The sequence below is a fragment of the Aulonocara sp. 'chitande type north' Nkhata Bay genome, linkage group LG3 (assembly GCF_057382095.1).
Source record: "Aulonocara sp. 'chitande type north' Nkhata Bay isolate Kocher_YH1m ecotype deep benthic linkage group LG3, A_spYH_male_GT1.1, whole genome shotgun sequence".
Classification (NCBI taxonomy): Eukaryota; Metazoa; Chordata; class Actinopteri; order Cichliformes; family Cichlidae; genus Aulonocara; species Aulonocara sp. 'chitande type north' Nkhata Bay.
In genome coordinates, this window is record NC_141346.1 from 30,753,404 (window position 1) to 30,771,900 (window position 18,497).

The 18,497-nt window shown below is 40.9% G+C and overlaps 2 protein-coding genes and 1 non-coding gene across 3 annotated transcripts; all 3 read left to right on the forward strand.

Annotated features, from left to right (window-relative positions):
- Positions 1–1,368: 1,368 nt before the first annotated feature.
- On the forward strand, positions 1,369–17,297 carry adhfe1 (alcohol dehydrogenase iron containing 1). The gene is made up of 14 exons (XM_086276050.1): positions 1,369–1,476; positions 2,295–2,332; positions 2,450–2,499; positions 3,597–3,650; positions 3,806–3,960; positions 4,299–4,495; positions 4,565–4,642; positions 4,831–4,936; positions 5,146–5,298; positions 5,396–5,494; positions 6,197–6,275; positions 15,438–15,534; positions 16,009–16,166; positions 16,744–17,297. The coding sequence occupies exons 1-14, from the start codon at positions 1,424–1,426 to the stop codon at positions 16,825–16,827; spliced, it is 1,401 nt and encodes a 466-aa protein (XP_086132176.1). The 5' UTR covers positions 1,369–1,423; the 3' UTR covers positions 16,828–17,297.
- On the forward strand, positions 8,603–8,707 carry LOC147335096 (U6 spliceosomal RNA). The gene has a single exon (XR_015128683.1). It is a non-coding gene; the product is annotated as a U6 spliceosomal RNA (small nuclear RNA).
- On the forward strand, positions 9,184–12,710 carry LOC147335097 (uncharacterized). Its single transcript, XM_086287449.1, has 4 exons — positions 9,184–9,419; positions 10,113–10,269; positions 10,431–10,507; positions 11,164–12,710. Exons 1-4 carry the CDS (start codon positions 9,387–9,389, stop codon positions 11,257–11,259), a joined length of 363 nt encoding a protein of 120 aa, XP_086143575.1. The 5' UTR covers positions 9,184–9,386; the 3' UTR covers positions 11,260–12,710.
- Positions 17,298–18,497: the final 1,200 nt, after the last annotated feature.

The window sequence follows — 18,497 nt, forward strand, 5'->3', positions numbered from 1 at the left end:
GTGAAAGGAAACATATGATGAGCTGTGGCGACCCCTACAGCGAAAGAAGATGAACAGCACTTGATCCACACAACAAATTTCTACCTTTTAAAAGTGAAGCTGAGTAGAAAACTTCACTAGTAGTGACACTATAACAAGCCACTTTGTGATACAAAGCAAAGTCCATCAGAAGAGAAACTTGTTTAAGTGTTACTTCAACTCATTTGCAGCTAATGGAGTAAAATGCAGGACTGACTGTAAACAGGGATGTTATGGTGGGCAGCTAGGTGTGAATAGGTGTGAATGAGCAAGCCTGCAGAAGAGGCTGAAGGCTGCTAGTTTGAGTCCCTGTTCTGACACATCATCACTACAATGCATCACTCTTTGTGTTTCTTTGATTTATTGTTTTATTGTTAAAAAAGGGAAAAGGTGAAAATATCCTGAATGTGATTTAATACATGTATCTAAAAATAAGTCCTCTGTGCTGCTGCATGCTGATGAGAATTAAAACCAATATTCGTACATTCACTTCAGCTTCAGGTTCCTGGAGGTCAACTTTACAGAGCATCCTAACAACCTCCATGACTGTCCGGTATGGTAGTCGCGCCAAAAGTGACAAAAAGGCCCCCCAGCGTGTTGTGGAAACAGGACAAAACATAGTCAGCTAACAGCTGGCATCTCTGGGTCATCTTTACACCACTTTTGTGAAGAGGGCTGGGCAAATCCATGAAGATGGTACACACCCAGGACACCATTTGTTCACGCTGCTTCCATTTTTAAAAACTAGCCAAACACACACAAACGGACTGAAACACAACTTGTTCCCTAGGACTGTAGCACCCCTGAACCTGACACCGCAGCACCTATGTACCACCCTCATGTGCAACAGTCTTCTGCCCAATCCCACATCCTATCCCTTGCCCACGTAACTACTACAGTTTATAATATGTAAATAAAGTTCACTTTGTACTCCTCAACTCCAAACAACTAAAAGCCTCAGGATATACATAAAATATGTATACACATGGCCTGCAAATACCTCATGTTCAGTCCATGCACATGATTTTTTTTCTTATATCTATTTCTTACTGGGTATTTGTAAATTTGTGAATGTAATGAAGCATATACACGTATTAAACATTTTACTTTCTCATACACAGTAAATTATATCTAAATATTGTGATTTATATTTATATTCATATCAGTATTTTTGTGTTAAAGTTTTTTGTACCATGTGAGGAATTATTGCCTTGATTTCGTTATTTTGTCATAATAATAACAACAATAATAATAATAATAATAATGACAGCCCAGCGGGTGTTTTCTACGTCTGTCCTCGTGCTTCTAATGTGTCTGAGCGGCCTTTATTGTGAAAATCAGAGGCGGAAGCAACCTGTTGACCGGGGTCGGCTGCTCGTTGCAGAGGGTCATTCACATCTTGGACATGGCGGGTCGGGACCGGGTCGTTCACCTGCTTAGGCAACTCGAGCGCGCGGCGTAAGTTAAATTCGAACCGGAAATAGATTCATCCAGACTGAAAAGAACTGTTAATGGTTTCCTTCGAGGGGCGGAGACAGAGTGTGCCAGAGTCCGCTCAAAGATAACAGCGTTTTTGAATTTTCCGGTTAAAGTTCAGTTTTATTGAGGGAAGAGCTCAGGAGGCCACAAGTTCTGGATCAGAAGAGAGTTCTTTAAAATCCGGCTCACCTGTGAAAAACATGTTTCACTGAAAGATTTTTTAAATTAAAACTCCTAGTTTTGCAGTCACATTTGACCACACGTCAAATGTGACTGCATACATTTCCGATTAAAAAAAAGTGAAATTTGAGTGATTTCTGGGAGCACATGCGACCAGGTACAGGTGTAAAGCTGCACCTGGAATATCTAATGCTTTTAGAGCCCCTTTCACATTCTCTCATGTAAATTGTCAGTGCATCCTCACATTTTGCACAGTTTGACGTCTAATGCTCGCTCTGATATCATGGTGTTGTTCCTGAATTAACAAAACTAATCTTTGTCCAGGTTCAACATTGCAAATGACCAATCACATTGTAGTGGAGTCATAGGACGTGGAAACATCGTGACACTAACATAAAAACCTAATGGTCTCCTTTTTGGATGTTTTCATGAGTGGACATTGGCAGTTTGGGTTCAAATACTGAACCCATCTTTGTCAGGTTGGAGGAAGAATGACAGGGAAATGCTTCCTGTGTATGAGATGTTCACAAGCTACTGCAACAACTCAACTGCTGAACCTTCTCTAAATGTGCAGATTGGTGACATGACTTCTGCTCTGTGTGTCTCTGTGTGAACAGGTGCAGATGTCCTGCTCACTCCAACACCTTCCACCAGGGTAACCTGCACTCATCTACACATCATTCATGTATTTATCAGAGTCTCTGAAAAAGCAGACAAGTGCATCCTGATCAATGTGGATCCTTAACTGATGGCTTGATTTCTATCTCTGCAGGTGTCAGAGCGGCACCCTGCACCGTCCGGAAAACTGACTATGCCTTTGAGGTAACGTCACACCAGACTCTGTTTAATAAGTGTCTGATTTAAGAAGTTCAGCTTGAAGGCTGTTAGGAGATGTAAATCATTAACGTGTGTCAGCTCAGAGTTCAGCTCACATTCACACATTCAAATGAAGCTTCTTTCATTTTTTTAATCAACTGATGGATTCAACCAACCACAGAATGAGAACTTAAAGTTTTGAATGTTTTCCTGGATTCATCTGCAGAAGTAGCTAAAACTGTCAGCTCTCCAAACTGAGCTCCTCACTTTTCTAAGACCCACAAAGTAGTTCCTTTAGTCTGTGGGATTGCTCTGAAAATGCACTGAATTTCATTTGAAGCTTTGACCTGTACAAATACAGGAGAGACTAAAAATCAAAGCAGCATGAAAGCTGCAGTTCTTCTAACATCCAGCAGAGGGTCCAAGGAGTAACTTAGTCCCCATAGACTTCAATGTTGACATGTCCAACTTTCCAGCAGAAATAGTCCCAACATGTTTACACAGCTTATTTTAGTACAAACTTTGCGGCTCGCATGTTACACATGGATCTGTTGATCTAGAACTAACTCCCAAACCACCGTATCTGTATTTCCTGTGGTGCATTAACGGGAACTGACACCTGTGACCTCCACCTACAGACTGTTGAGGTTGTCAAAAATTCCAAGTTTTGAGTTTGTATAAGTTCTTTGATGCTGCTCATCTCATCTTTGTTTCATGCAAAGTCTGCACAGTGGCATTTTCACTCCTTAGCCGTAAAAGGCTGATGGGGTATTATTGGCACCCTGTTGGACAGGCCATGGCATAGACCCACAAGTTTGTGAACACAGTAACTCAAGAATGAGGCGATATAGGATTTTCAGATTGATACTTAGGTGTATCTATCTTGGATAAATGCGTAAGGTCACTGGGTCATAAGGATTTCTGTGGGTGAGGTAACAATCCTCAACTTTATGTGTACCACCATCAGTCTTGACTTGCTCGTCTTTGTGTGGACAGTCTTTATCCCAATGATAAACAGACTGATAAACTACACACTTATATCCCTTTTCCATTAGCACCTACTCAGGTAGGTACTGCACTCACTCTCTTTTTATTTCCTTCAGATGGCGAGTTCCAACATCCGCTATGGAGAAGGAGTCAGCAAAGAGATCGGCATGGTAACCATCTTCATCCTCCTCATTGCTGTCATGTGATGGTCAGATAGGAATTTTTCTTTCTTCTTTTAATGTGATGCATTGAGAAGGAGTGACCAATGTGGCTCTCTGTGTTGTCCTTCCTATCATTGTGGCTGTTCGCTGTTCTCTGCGTGCAGGACCTGCAGAACCTCGGTGCAAAAAACGTCTGCGTGATGACAGACAGGAACTTGTCCCAACTTCCTCCAATGAAGGCTGTTGTGGAGTCTCTAGTGAAAAACGGAGTCAAGTACAAAGTCTATGACAATGTCCGCGTCGAGCCAACGGACTCCAGGTGCGCTCAATGAGGTCGCTGTCACAAGTGACGATCTGATTAATGATTGCCTGTCAGATGAAGAGAAAAAAACATGTCTTTGTGTCCAAAATGTCTCATCAGAGAGGAGAGAAGAAAGTTCATCAGAGCCAGGCTTTTTCCTGGCTCTGAGTCAGCTCACATACCTACATAGGGGCTTTTCACAGGGTCACATGACTCTTCCTCCACACAGAATGAACCGTGTGCACATCAGAGTGCTGAAATACTTAAGCAGTGTTAATGGCAGACAATCAGTAAGTAAATGAATAAGTTAATTTATCAGATGAAATGACCTCAGCTCGATCTCTGCTGAATTTCAGCTTTAAAGATGCCATCTCCTTTGCTAAAAACCACGCCTTTGATGCGTTTGTGGCGGTGGGCGGTGGCTCAGTGATCGACACATGTAAAGCGGCCAATCTGTACGCGTGTCACCCCGATGCCAACTTCCTGGACTTTGTCAACGCTCCGATTGGCAAAGGGAAGCCAGTGAGTGGAGCTGTGAAACCGCTGATTGCAGGTATGACGCGTCCCACTTTTTTTCCTTCTTCCTCCATCTTTGTGGCTAACTTTGGGTTTTTGTGTCCAGTTCCCACAACTGCAGGCACCGGCAGTGAGACCACAGGTGTCGCCATTTTCGACTACGAGCCCTTAAAAGCCAAAACAGGTATAAAAATAGGGATATAAAAGCATATTAGAAGTTGATTTTCCCCTTTGAGATGTTTTAGAAAGACAGTCAGTGAAGATTTAATAGAAATCATAAATCAGCCAATAGAAACCAAGCTGCGGGAGCTGTTATTCATTATCCAAGTTCTTATGATGGACCCTGAGCTGTGATTGGCTGTTTATGCTCAGGAATTGCCAGCAGAGCCATCAGACCCACACTGGGCATCGTGGACCCGACGCACACACTGAGCATGCCTGAGAGAGTCGCCGCCAACAGTGGCTTCGACGTCCTCTGGTCTGTCTGTACTTATGAAGGACATTTATTCATTTTCTGCATTTTTTGATTCATCATTATTATTTTTGTTATCATTATATTATTAGTATTAATATAATTATTATTTGCTGTGATGGTGGCGTGTTCCCTTCATGTTTTTCATAGAGGTAGAGATACTGCCAACCTGATGTGAGACACTTCCATCACACTGATTGATCTCTGCCTTTCAGTCATGCCCTGGAGTCATACACCGCCCTTCCCTACGACCAGAGGAGCCCCTGCCCTACAAACCCCATCAACCGCCCAGCCTACCAGGGCAGCAACCCCATCAGCGATGTCTGGTCCCGCCATGCTCTCCACGTGGTTGCCAAGTACATGAAACGGTACGGCCCCAACTACAACTAAAGTATATCCATGATATGCATTTCATTCAACTGGATTAATTTGTAATTGAAATAAGTCGTGATTGATTGATTACAGATCTGTGCGAGACCCTGAGGACCTGGAGGCTCGTTCCAGCATGCACCTGGCCAGCGTGTTTGCCGGGATTGGCTTTGGGAATGCCGGGGTTCATCTGTGGTAAGACTAAGACTGAGATTTCCTGTAATCCTGCATGCAGGCTGTTTGTGCTCATCAGCTGATCTTCTTTTGAAATCTGTTTAATTATTTAATTTGTTTCTATTAAACTGCAAACGTTTCCTTGAACTTCATCAGTGAGAAAGGAAATCAGGCTTTGAAGAGGGTTTTTAGCTCATTAGTTCATGGATCTGTTTCTGCAGTGTTGCAGTACAGACAGCTGATCGTGGTTTTAAAATGTCACCTGTGATTGTAGGTGTTCTTTAACACTTTGGTGACATCACATTGAAACTTTAGGGACAGTTTAAGGCCTTATTTACAGTGATGAGTGGATGAAATGCACTGAAAATGTAGAAACACCAGCAGACGATGCAGAAGAACAAAAAAAAAAAAAACAGATAACAAACCAGAAGTGTTTTTGTGGAGTCAATCATGTGATGAAAGTAACAAGCTAATGGTATACAGCTAATAGCAAACATGTATCTGCAGTATTGTATGATTCATGTGATTGAGACATACAACTTTACTGCCCCCTCCTGCAATGTGTTTTGTGTGCTTTTGTAGTGTTTTTCTATTTGTAGGACTGGTCTTATGTTGCAGTTTATTTGAGCTCTCATAGCCAACGTGCATATTTTCCTATTTGAGCTAAACTGATCCAGACCTTTGCGTGAGCGTTTCAACCTGTTTGTGGTTCCCTCCTTTCAGTCACGGGATGTCCTATCCCATCGCAGGAAACGTCAAGACTCACTCAGCCAAGGGTTACAACGTGGAGCACCCCCTAGTGGTGAGTGATCATTACTGGACATCACAGCTGGCAGTGACGGTCCTAGCCTGTTTGGCGCCCTGGGCGCCACACACACACACATAAAACATATTAAGGATTATACATTAACATAAAACTGTTGTCGGAACCATACTGAATTTCACCAGAGAAACACACACACACACATATGAAGTTAGAGAGAGTATGCATAGTATGCAAACGGCTACCAAACAGCCATCATAATTCGTCATACAATGAGAACAGGACAAATCAACAATTGACAATGACTAATTAATATTAAAATCTGTAACATAATGTATTGTTTGGAGTTTAGTCTGTTACTGTTGCTATTTTTACCATTTCTTTTTGGAGCAACTGTAACCCACATTATTTCCTTAGGGATTAATAAAGTATTCTGATTCTGATTGTTTCAGGATGACCCGCCTTTATCCAATCACACATCTGCTTGCCTCTATCTTTTGCTCGTTTCTCCTCCTCTTCTTTTCTATTTTTTCTAAACTGAGCACCTGATGACTTTGAACTTTTCTTGTCCATCTTCCATTGGTTTTAATTTTGCACTTCAGTATGAACATAAGTCCCCCAACTCGATGATCACCACAACATAACCTAACAGACCTACACCTTAGTTCACAGATTTGCTTTGTCTAAGGTGTGTTTCTGCGATTTTGCACAACCCAGGATTCAAATCATGAATACATAATGGGCTTGGATTTACAACATTATGAATGAAATGTGCTCTATTTGGAAGCAGCTGGCCCCCCTCCCCTTTCGACAGGTTGTGTGTGAGACTTTAAATCATCAAACTGTAAATTATAAATTTTAAATTGTTATTGATCACTTTAACCTGAGTCCTGAAGTTATATTTATTTTTCTTACTCTTCTTATATTTATTGTTTGTTTTCTTCCACTGCTGTAACTGGAGCCTCGTCGTCTTGTCTCTCTATATACTGATGACAATAAAGTTTACTTTGACTTCAGCAGCAGAGCAGGTGCACCCACCTTTCGCGTACAGAATTTCGAAAAAGCATCGGTGCAAATTACAAGTCTGTATCATAATTTCTGGTGTCTGTCCCGCTGCCCCGCCCCCTCAAGCAGCAGTCGCACCTTGCAAACGGAGGGCGCCCAAACTCTCAGCTAATGGGACCGCGGTCAAGTGAGCCGTCACTTACGAAGTCACAGTCAAGCTAGCCACAATAGAAAGCCGATCGGTGCCCATGCCATTCCCAATATGCGCTGGCTGATGTCAGGGCAGCATGAGTACGAACAATTTTTTATTTTGCCGATGCCCGTGATACCGCACCCCACCACGATGCCGCCGCGGGCAACCGCCCGTGTCGCCCGTATCAAAAACCGCTACTGACAGCTGGCATTGCAAACAGATGTTCTTGGCTGAGATCACTGGTGTAGTGCAGCTGGAGTGATGATTTTCATTTTCCAAGAGGGAAAACAACATTTCCACGGTTATTTATTTAGGATTTATCCAAAAGAGAGCTGCATTATTACAAACAGAACTCTGTGTGAAGCAGCTGGCCTGTACCATGAACACAATTTATTGCTCATTCTAGGCCTGAGTACATGAAGGTGCTGTTACTGTGACATGTGGACAGTTGCGTGCCTTTATTTTTCTGCAGGTACTTTTTAAAGTCTAACACACATCGTTCGTAGCGATAAGGTTATGGGTATTTTTTTTTTATAATGCAGTGCTTTAAAGTTTGATTAGATATGGTGCAGAAGCTTGATTTGGTTTACTTACAGTAAAGTCAAGACTGAAGATTAAACTGGTAAAAACGGCAATGAAAATATGCAAACATAGAAATGAAAGAGCACCAATCTCTCCAATCAAGATACAAGAAATCAGTTTTTTCCTCAGGCTCATAAAATTGTTAATGATCCATTTTTCAGAGTATGACTTATTACCCTCGGCCCCAGTAAACAGCAAGTACTTGTAAAACAAATCGCTATAAGCTCTCCTTTGTCCCAACATCTATTGTACTTTGGAGTCACATCATCATGTACTTGAATGTTTGCTGGAGCTGTATTAAGGGAAACAAATTTTTACTAATTAGATAAGTAATTTACTTCTCGAGGTTTGGAGCTGGTTTTCACATGCAAGTGCTGCTATACACTCTCAGAAATAGAGGTACGAGAGAAGAACATTTTTGTACCTATAGGTACATTTTTTTAAAAATGTTCCCTTAAAAGTACAATACTGGTCTTTAAAAGTCCAGAAATGCCCCTTTAAAGGTACAATTTGAAATAAGTACAAATCTGTACCATTTTGACCTGTACTGCAGTGACAGTGGCAGAATGTGGTAATGGGTCAGCATGGGAAAATCTGGAGCGCGTACGCTAAATTGGATACGATACAGAGAAGATTAGCATGGCCCCTGCGCAAGGATGACACGCAAATTCGGGAAAATCTGGATGGGCCTGGTTAATTGTAAAATTCATATGAGATGTGAGTGTGCTCATAAAAGCTGCATGTTATAATCAAATCTGTCGGTCCTCTCCTCTGTACGTAAATTATCCTATGATGCAAAGAATATCTGTAACCTACCTTTGTGTAAGTATGTTAAATTATATTAAAAAAACACACACACACAATGACATGCAGGCACAACCAAATGATGTTAAAAAAAACTGGTCCATTTCCATTTTATTAAGTTCCAGTTATAATTTTTTAATGTTTTAAACCTTTCAAAAACGTGAAATCATATTACTGTTATGTTTGGCCATTTACTTTTTCGCTTTTACTACATCCTAGAATTGTTCATTAATTGGGAGGTTTTTATGGAATTTGCAACATCAAGTTAAACCGAGGTTCTTTGGAAGTTAAAATGTCAACCAGATTTTTATGTTACGGTGACTACATTTTGTAAGTTACAAATATAGTTCGCCAAGACAGCATAACTGCTTCTAAACAACTGCGCATTAATACCACAATGTTGTATTTCCATGTATCAAGTTCGCAACGCGCATTAATCCCAAAGGCTGAAAAGGCAGCAGCGATGAGTGCTCCGCCTCCGCGCTGACTAGCGTTGACGCAGAAAATGACTCTCAGGGGGTTATCGATGGAGGAGCGCCTTAAAAAGTTGATGGAAGAAGGCATTGATGTGTCAGACGACGAGGCGCAAAGGTTTAGAGGTAAGTCGAGTGTGATTTTGTGTTTTTATAAAAATTACAACGTGTAATTTTACAGTAGAGTTAGCAAAAGTCCGAAGAGCTAGCTTTAACATGGGTGAATGCTAGCAGTTAGCTAAGTTTTAAACAAAGAAAGGTACAAATGTGGACTATTTAGACTGTTGGTGGAATGTTCAACGTCTGTCTGCCCGCCGTATTCCAGTGTTTTATCGATAAATAGTCACTAACCGTGTACAACAATGTAAAAAAATCAATAATTTCTCAAAACATGCTTGTATGTAAATATAGCTATTAACAAAATCGTTTTCTAAGCAAAATTTATCGCATCTAACTTGTTTCCCGCTCAAAGGGATTTTAAACAATGGAAGGTACACATTTGTACCATTCCACCTACTTAGTGGGATTTGGGATTTTCGAATATGAGAGCTGTAAGCTCTACGCAGGGACACTGTCGCAAACCCAAGAATTGTTAAGATGATTGGGGAAACAGCTAATGATTTTTTTTGTCTCTAAATCTGATTATTATTATTTTCTGTACTAACTGATTAATCAATCTGTTTATTAGCTTTAGAATTTTTGTTCAAGGGTTAAAGCACTTTACATTTATCTCCAGTCTGTGTCTTTAAACATGTCAAAAGTTTAAATCCTCAATGTAAAATGTCATTCTTTTGTCTATTCTGCTCTTTTCATTTCCAGTTGTGTGATGAGGTTGATTTAATGCATACCTGCCAAGACAACATCTGTCGCCGCTTTAGCGAAAACTTCACTGCTGTTCTTCAAATGACCAAGGATTTGCCACTGAAGAAGGTCTACATGGAGGCAAGAGAGAATGCACTGGCTGAAGACATTACAGGTGCTAATTTGACCTCATACAAATAGTAAATTTTGTGACAATTCATTTGCTCTCTCTTCCAAAGATAATTGATGTACCATAGTGTCATGTGAAGAGCATGTTAATGGGAATTTGCATGCTATCAAAATCTAATGAAGTGCATTTGCATCTGTATGCCCTAGGAATTGACTTCAAGGGGGCACTTCTCTTGCCATCCATCTTCAAGGAGAAGATAGAAGATTTCATCATCCTTGGAGAGGTAAATGCATGATGCAATGCATAGCCTTTGGCCACAAGTTTCATTCTCGGTGTTTTGTTGGCATGGAGCTGAATTCAGCTGCAGTTCAGCATCACAGCTAAGCTAATGTAGGGGAAACACTGCTGTTAATCCACAGTGCTGCTGTGCTCTTGGGTTTTGTCTGGTGTTTATATAGATAGATAGACCTTTATTGTCCCCTTAGGGAAATTCTTCACAGGTACTGTCACTGTCAGGGGTGATTGCTTTTGCCCTTGAATATTATGTCAAACTTTAGCAGCTTATCAAACACTACCACAACAGTCATTGGTCAAGAAGCTTTTTGTTTGGAGTAGGGGCCATGTTTACAGGTTATCAGAATAGACAGTTTTGTTTTGCAGCAAATAAAGAAGGTAATTTGAGGAATCTGTTGAAAATCCACTTGGCACATATTGCTTAAACATCCATCCATCCATTCGCGTCCGCTTATCCTGTTCAGGGTCGCGGGGGGCGCTGGAGCCTATCCCAGCTGTCATAGGGCGAGAGGCGGGGTACACCCTGGACAGGTCGCCAGTCTGTCGCAGGGCCAACACACAGAGACAGACAACCATTCGCACTCACATTCACTCGCACATTGCTTAAACATACTGTATACTAATGTTTTTCTTCCTCTTCTGCAGAATACTCCCACGAGTCCATACCCAACCATTCGAATGAAGGATAAGAGTTGGACAACTGCCCTCTTAAGACAGTGTCGCCATGTTGTGACAGTTTGAAGGAGTGGATGTTTGCTCGTGCCGCTCGCTGGATGAGGCCTACATCTCAGCATTCTCCACCTTCTTCGTGTTCAACATGACCTACCCTGCATACTTCAAGAAAACACTTGTCTTTCAAAGTCAAGTCAAAGTCAAAGTCAACTTTATTGTCAATTCTGCCACATGTACAGGACATACAGAGAATAGAAACTACGTTACTCTCAATCCCTAGATAAAATAGCAAATGAACATTTAAATATAAGAGTGATTAAAAAATGCAGGTAAAATAATTAAAAAGTAAAAATTTAAATAAATAAATACAATACAATTTTACATATAACAAGAACTTTCTTCAGAACTGCATTGTCAACATAGGAGACCAGGGAGACAAACCCCTGCCAGTAAGTGTCACCAGGGTACTTAACCAACTCTATTAAATACGCCCCCACCCAAGTGTCACTACCTTATTGACTACCCAAGGCTGATTTTGATGTATGGTCCTCTTCGCCCTTTGTGGTGTATGAGATATGAAAGCAAGCATCAATATTTCAAAAATCTAGCGAGTAAATGCAAAAACGTTGTAAACATCACTGCAACTCTTAGCAATCGTCATCAAATGAAACAGTGCTGGGAGTTTTCTTCAGATAAGTTGCTTGTTGACTTTGAACATTCACTGAGCACAAGTGTCAGTGTGCCATTTTCATCTCTGCCAGGTGACTTACAGAATGCTCTGGAAATGAACAAAAGTTTTACAGATGTGCATTTTCAGGATAAAGTGCTTCAGCGTGTGTCTGCTATATCTGTCAGCAGTGTCAAATATGAACTTGAGGATGTTTTTGTAGTTGGCCATGTACACACTGAAGCCATACCTCAATTCTTTAAAATCAAGTATATTTTGAATGTTGATACTTGTTGGGTATTGTGTGGGAAACTGTTACTTCCTTGCACTTATGAATGTCATTTCCATGCTTACCAAGTGGCAGTTGACAATGACTGGATCCTGTTCAATCCAGGAAATGAATTAGACTTTCAAGCTCTAGACACCTATTTAGTTGATGATAGGCTGTTTGTGTCCTTGAGGTATTCTGTGTGACGTGATTGCAAGAACATTTTTGTGTGCGTGTGTGTGTGCGCGTGCGTGCGTGCGTATGTATGTGCATGCTTGTTGAAGTAGAGCAAAACATTTGTGTGGACAGTTTTTTAAATACATGCCATCTCTGTGATCCGTCAAAACATTGTGTTCAGGTGTTTAATGTCTTTATGTGATTGTTTACTTTTTTTTTTTTTTAAATGAATGTATTTTTCTTGACATGTCCTATAGCAATATACGAATGTAATCAAGGATGTATTCCTGTGGTTGTTTAAGTGCTTTGATGTGATTCTATTATCGAAAATAAATGGTTAAATAACCAAATATTTTGGACTATTGGGGGTACATTTTTGTCTCTTTAGGTACGAAATAGGTTGTCGCTGGGGGGGTACCCTCATAGGTACCCTATTGTACCCTTTTCAAGAGAACATTTCTGTACTATAGTTTCAAGGTACATTTATGTCTTAGGAAAGTACATGATTGTACAGTGGGGCAAAAAAGTATTTAGTCAGCCACCGATTGTGCAAGTTCCCCCACTAAAAATGATGACAGAGGTCAGTAATTTGCACCAGAGGTACACTTCAACTGTGAGAGACAGAATGTGAAAAAAAATCCATGAATTCACATGGTAGGATTTGTAAAGAATTTATTCGTAAATCAGGGTGGAAAATAAGTATTTGGTCACCTCAAACAAGGAAAATCTCTGGCTCTCACAGACCTGTAACGTCTTCTGTAAGAAGCTTTTCTGTCCCCCACTCGTTACCTGTATGAATGGCACCTGTTTGAACTCATCATCTGTATAAAAGACACCTGTCCACAGCCTCAAACAGTCAGACTCCAAACTCCGCCATGGCCAAGACCAAAGAGCTTTCGAAGGACACCAGGAAAAGGATTGTAGACCTGCACCAGACTGGGAAGAGTGAATCTACAATAGGCAAGCAGCTTGGTGTGAAAACATCAACTGTGGGAGCAATCATCAGAAAATGGAAGACATACAAGACCACTGATAATCTCCCTCGATCTGGGGCTCCACGCAAGATCTCATCCCGTGGGGTCAAAATGATCATGAGAACGGTGAGCAAAGATCCCAGAACCACACGGGGGGACCTGGTGAATGACCTGCAGAGAGCTGGGACCAAAGTAACAAAGGTCACCATCAGTAACACACTACAACGGCAGGGAATCAAATCCCGCAGTGCCAGACGTGTTCCGCTGCTGAAGCCAGTGCATGTCCAGGCCCGTCTGAAGTTTGCCAGAGAGCACATGGATGATACAGCAGAGGATTGGGAGAATGTCATGTGGTCAGATGAAACCAAAGTAGAACTTTTTGGTATAAACTCAACTCGTCGTGTTTGGAGGAAGAAGAATACTGAGTTGCATCCCAAGAACACCATACCTACTGTGAAGCATGGGGGTGGAAACATCATGCTATGGGGCTGTTTTTCTGCCAAGGGGACAGGACGACTGATCCGTGTTAAGGACAGAATGAATGGGGCCATGTATCGTGAGATTTTGAGCCAAAACCTCCTTCCATCAGTGAGAACTTTGAAGATGAAACGAGGCTGGGTCTTCCAACATGACAATGATCCAAAACACACCGCCCGGGCAACAAAGGAGTGGCTCCGTAAGAAGCATTTGAAAGTCCTGGAGTGGCCTAGCCAGTCTCCAGACCTCAACCCCATAGAAAATCTGTGGCGGGAGTTGAAAGTCCGTGTTGCTCGGCGACAGCCCCAAAACATCACTGCTCTCGAGAAGATCTGCATGGAGGAATGGGCCAAAATACCAGCTACTGTGTGTGCAAACCTGGTAAAGACCTATAGTAAACGTTTGACCTCTGTTATTGCCAACAAAGGTTATGTTACAAAGTATTGAGTTGTATTTTTGTTATTGACCAAATACTTATTTTCCACCCTGATTTACGAATAAATTCTTTACAAATCCTACCATGTGGATTCATGGATTTTTTTTTTTTTTCACATTCTGTCTCTCACAGTTGAAGTGTACCTCTGGTGCAAATTACTGACCTCTGTCATCATTTTAGGTGGGGGAACTTGCACAATCGGTGGCTGACTAAATACTTTTTTGCCCCACTGTACCTCAGATGGTACAACTTCATAAGGTACAAAAATGTACCAAGCCTAAAGGGTACAGAAATGTCCTTCAAAAAGGAACACCCCCAGCGACAAGCATTTGTACCCTTTTTGGTACACTTTGGTACCCCTATTTCTGAGAGTGTAGTACTGTTTGGCCACGTGGGACAATAAAGTTCCTTCTTATCTTAACACAGTCACATTAACAGATGAGGTTCATACACATTTCTATCTGAAGTGTATGAGTCTAATAGAAAGAAGACACTGTAGGAGAATGGTGTTTTGAGCAAAGTCCCACAAAAATATTTAAATTGTGACCCGATTTCTGTGCAGAAATGAGACTAAAACCCTGAAACTTAGTTAACTTCAGTTCTGCTGGTTTCAGCAGAAGAGGGCTCAGCTATAAACACGCAGGGTCAGGAGTGAGTGAAGAGCTATGGGTTTGTTTATTTTAAAGGGACTGTTGCTTCTTGGTTTTTAACATATAGATATAAAAGTATATCATTAGCAAACATTTGTAAGTTACACTACAGGTACAAATTTCAGGTAAATCATTTATGTACAAACTCACCAACAAAAAACTTGAGGTACTCTGGCATTATTATAAAGGTTTTAGTGATATTTTATTAATTACTCACATGTTGTGATGAGAATAATGCAGAATTAAAAATTGAGCAGAAATAAGTGAAGTAGAGAGATGGCAACGTTGGAAAGACTGAGAGAAAAGACACCAGGGAGGGAGAGAGCTGTGAGCAGCATGGAAGAACTGATGAGGATGGTCAGACAGATGACTTCATATTCTTAAATTCATTCTGACATTTGATCACTTTGCTTAATTAGAGCTGAATGATGGATGACTCAAACGTGGCCAATGCTCTGGTGCTTAAACAAAACACTACACCTCTGACTGAGATGGACCTGTGCAGGTTCCCTGAGGAACTCCACACAGAACTTTACTTTGTTTCATACTCGACCTGTGCAGCTTTTAAATAAAATGTTCTGTTAAACTTTGTTTTCAGCCTCACGGGCTCTCCGTTGTCCTTACGTCTCCGGCCGTCTTCAACTTCACAGCCCCGATGTGTCCGGAGCGCCACCTTGAGGCCGCAGAGATCCTCGGTACCTGGACGCCTCACACTAGGCCATATTAGATTTAGTATAATAGAGACTGTGTGGAATGTCTACTTTATTTATCCAGCCAAACCAAAAGGTTTCCAGACTTCAATGAGCCAAATAAAATTACTCAGAAAAAAAGACAGAAATACACTGGAGAGGAACCTCCAACAACAACAGGGCACACAAACAGTGAAACATCAAACATCCAAGACAGTCAGCGGGACCTTAAATGCCTCCATTGAGAGACTTTTCAGTTATTTAAGAATATTGAAGGTATTCAAAAATAAGGTTTTTAAGGGCTCTTTGTACCTTTTTAAAGAAGTCTAAAATAGAAAAAAAGTAATTTTCTTTCTTTATTTTTTTGCAGTAGTAGCACTTTATTTCTTCAGCTATCAGTAGAAAATATCCAAATTCACCAAAACTGCCATCACTCTTTAAAAATTGTGCAGTAACAGACTTTCTCTGCGCTATGTTCAGGTGCAGATATCCGGCAGGTGAAGAGGGAGGATGCGGGTGCCGTTCTGGCCGACACGCTGCGTCAGATTCTGTTTGACCTGCACGTGGAAGATGGACTGGGAGCTGTGGGATACACCAAAGACGACATCCCGGCACTAGTAAAAGGAACTATCCCTCAGGTGGGTCAGAGTCCCCCTTCATATGTGTACTCCTGGGTTAAACTGTGAATTTCTTGAGTCATCCCATATTTTTACATTAAGACATCAACCTCTCTCTTTTGATGTCACTTCTATCCCCAGTTTGCTTCCTTGTGACGATTATTCAAGACCTTAGTGCTTAGGGTGTGAGAGGTCCTGGGTTCACATCCTGTTCGAACTCAGAGGCTACTTGCTTTGTATGCTTTTCCTCAAAAACATGTGCAATTTGTTTTCTGGTTTGAATGTTAGAAGGGTATTAAACTGTCCAGACAGAGTGGAAGGCCCCGTAGTATTGTGTTTTCTCCCCATGTAATCTTTTAATGCGACCTTGTTATTCATAGACTTCTTTGATTCTTTGAATTAGCTGATTTCATATCTGCAAATGTGATGTAATGTGAAATAGTGAAGGACACAGGGCCAGGGTGGACCAGGCCTAAACCTGGTCCACCCTGGCCCTGTGTCCTTCACAAGGAGGTGCTATTTGTAACATGGCTTTAAGGAGATATTTGTTTGGATACATGTGTTGATTTATGTTTTATTTCTTCTGGTTTGTTTCCAGGAGCGAGTGACTAAGCTGTCTCCCAGAGCGCACACGGTGGAGGATCTGAGTCGGCTCTTTGAGGCCTCCATGAAGCTCTACTAAACTCAGCTGCAGTTCCTCCCACAGCCACCAGAGGATGCAGTTCTGAGTCTAAAAACCCCTCACAGGCTCAAAATCGTTGACGTTTTTCGTTTGAGCTTTGATTAGAAGATTCTTAGGGATTATTATTGAGCTCATCCTTTAAATTCTTTGAAATGATCACCGATTCAAACGTATTGAGCTTCTAACTGCTCATAACCATACTGCGTTCTAGTTTTAATTTGTGAAACTTTTAGAAAGCTGAGTGAAGTAATATTAAAGATATGGTAATTTTATGGAAATAATGAAGGCAGTTTTCTCACATTATATCTGCTCAAACAGACAGATGAATTATTTGATAAAATCCTGCTTCAATATCAGAAAGTATCAGGTGTGTTGTAGATGTAACATTTTAAGGTTTCTGCTGCAGAAACTCAGATTCTGATGAGTTGCTCAGTCTGGTATAGTTCAAATAAAGAAGCTCAGCACTTTGAGCATGTTTTTCTGGTTGTTTTCTGATTTATTTATTTTTTATTACAAGATCAAATTGTATGCATTTATTTCATATGTTTCACAATCCCGAGCCTACAATAGTACAGAGAAAACCCTAACATTTAAAGAACCTCCTGTGAGTAAGCACTTGGTGACAGTGGGAAGGAAAAACTCCATTTTAAAAGGACAAGACCTCCAGCAGAACCATGTGCAGTGAGGTGCAGTCATCTGCTGGTTGGGGATGAGGGGAGGAAGACACTCCTTCACAGTTACACAAATGATACATATTTGATGTTTTAATAATTTGACAAGTTAATGTTTTTTTTCACTGATGGATTGATTGTTTTGCCAACTTGCCAAATTATTTTGCTTGCTTGCCTAACTATTAACTGATGCCAGTTTGTTTAATTAATATTTTGTTCAGCTGATTACTTGTGTCTATTTAAATGGTAAATGGCCTGTATTTATATAGCGCTTTACTAGTCCCTAAGGACCCCAAAGCGCTTTACATATCCAGTCATCCACCCATTCACACACACATTCACACACTGGTGATGGCAAGCTACATTGTAGCCACAGCCACCCTGGGGCGCACTGACAGAGGCTGCTCTCTTTGATATTTAATCAAAGAGAGCAGCTTTAAATACAACAGGTTAAAGTCTGAATTCTCACAAAAGGTGACTAAAACGCAGTTGATTGAAGTATGAGTTTGTCAGCATGAAGCTGCTGGTGTTTGATTGGTCGCTGTCAAAGCTGCTCATTAAAAGCACAGCATTTTTCTGATTAGATTGTCTGGTTGTTTAGTCTCAAATTCTAGTTCATCATGTTTTCCTGTAAAGCTTCTTTCTTAGAAACCTTGATGTCAGCTTCTCACACTTCTCTCCAGAGGTTTGTTTTGGTTGTTTAGTCTCTTTCTCTGCCTTCAGTGAATTATAATTTTCCATAAAACCTTTCAAATATGTGTACTCCTGTGTTAATCTATGAGTTTCTTGAGTCATCCCATATGTTTTTTTCATTAAGACATTAACCACTTTTTTTTTAATGTCACTTCTATCTCCAGTTTGCTTCCTTGTGATGATTATTCACAGCCTTAGTATGACTATAAACAGTGAACTAACTGCTTGGCCTTGTTCCTCAGACTCCAGTTTCAGGCATCTTTCCTTGAAAGTTTGATAGATCTGGAGCCGTTCATTAACCACGTC

Bases quoted from the DNA above. Each gene is read 5' to 3' on its own strand.
- adhfe1 (XM_086276050.1), top strand. From the start codon at position 1,424: ATGGCGGGTCGGGACCGGGTCGTTCACCTGCTTAGGCAACTCGAGCGC. The intron at 4,496-4,564 runs GTATGACGCGTC...TTTTGTGTCCAG, and splicing joins TGTGAAACCGCTGATTGCAG to TTCCCACAACTGCAGGCACC. The intron at 6,276-15,437 runs GTGAGTGATCAT...CTTTGTTTTCAG, and splicing joins ACGTGGAGCACCCCCTAGTG to CCTCACGGGCTCTCCGTTGT.
- LOC147335097 (XM_086287449.1), top strand. From the start codon at position 9,387: ATGTGTCAGACGACGAGGCGCAAAGGTTTAGAG. The intron at 9,420-10,112 runs GTAAGTCGAGTG...TTTCATTTCCAG, and splicing joins CGAGGCGCAAAGGTTTAGAG to TTGTGTGATGAGGTTGATTT. The intron at 10,270-10,430 runs GTGCTAATTTGA...TGTATGCCCTAG, and splicing joins ACTGGCTGAAGACATTACAG to GAATTGACTTCAAGGGGGCA.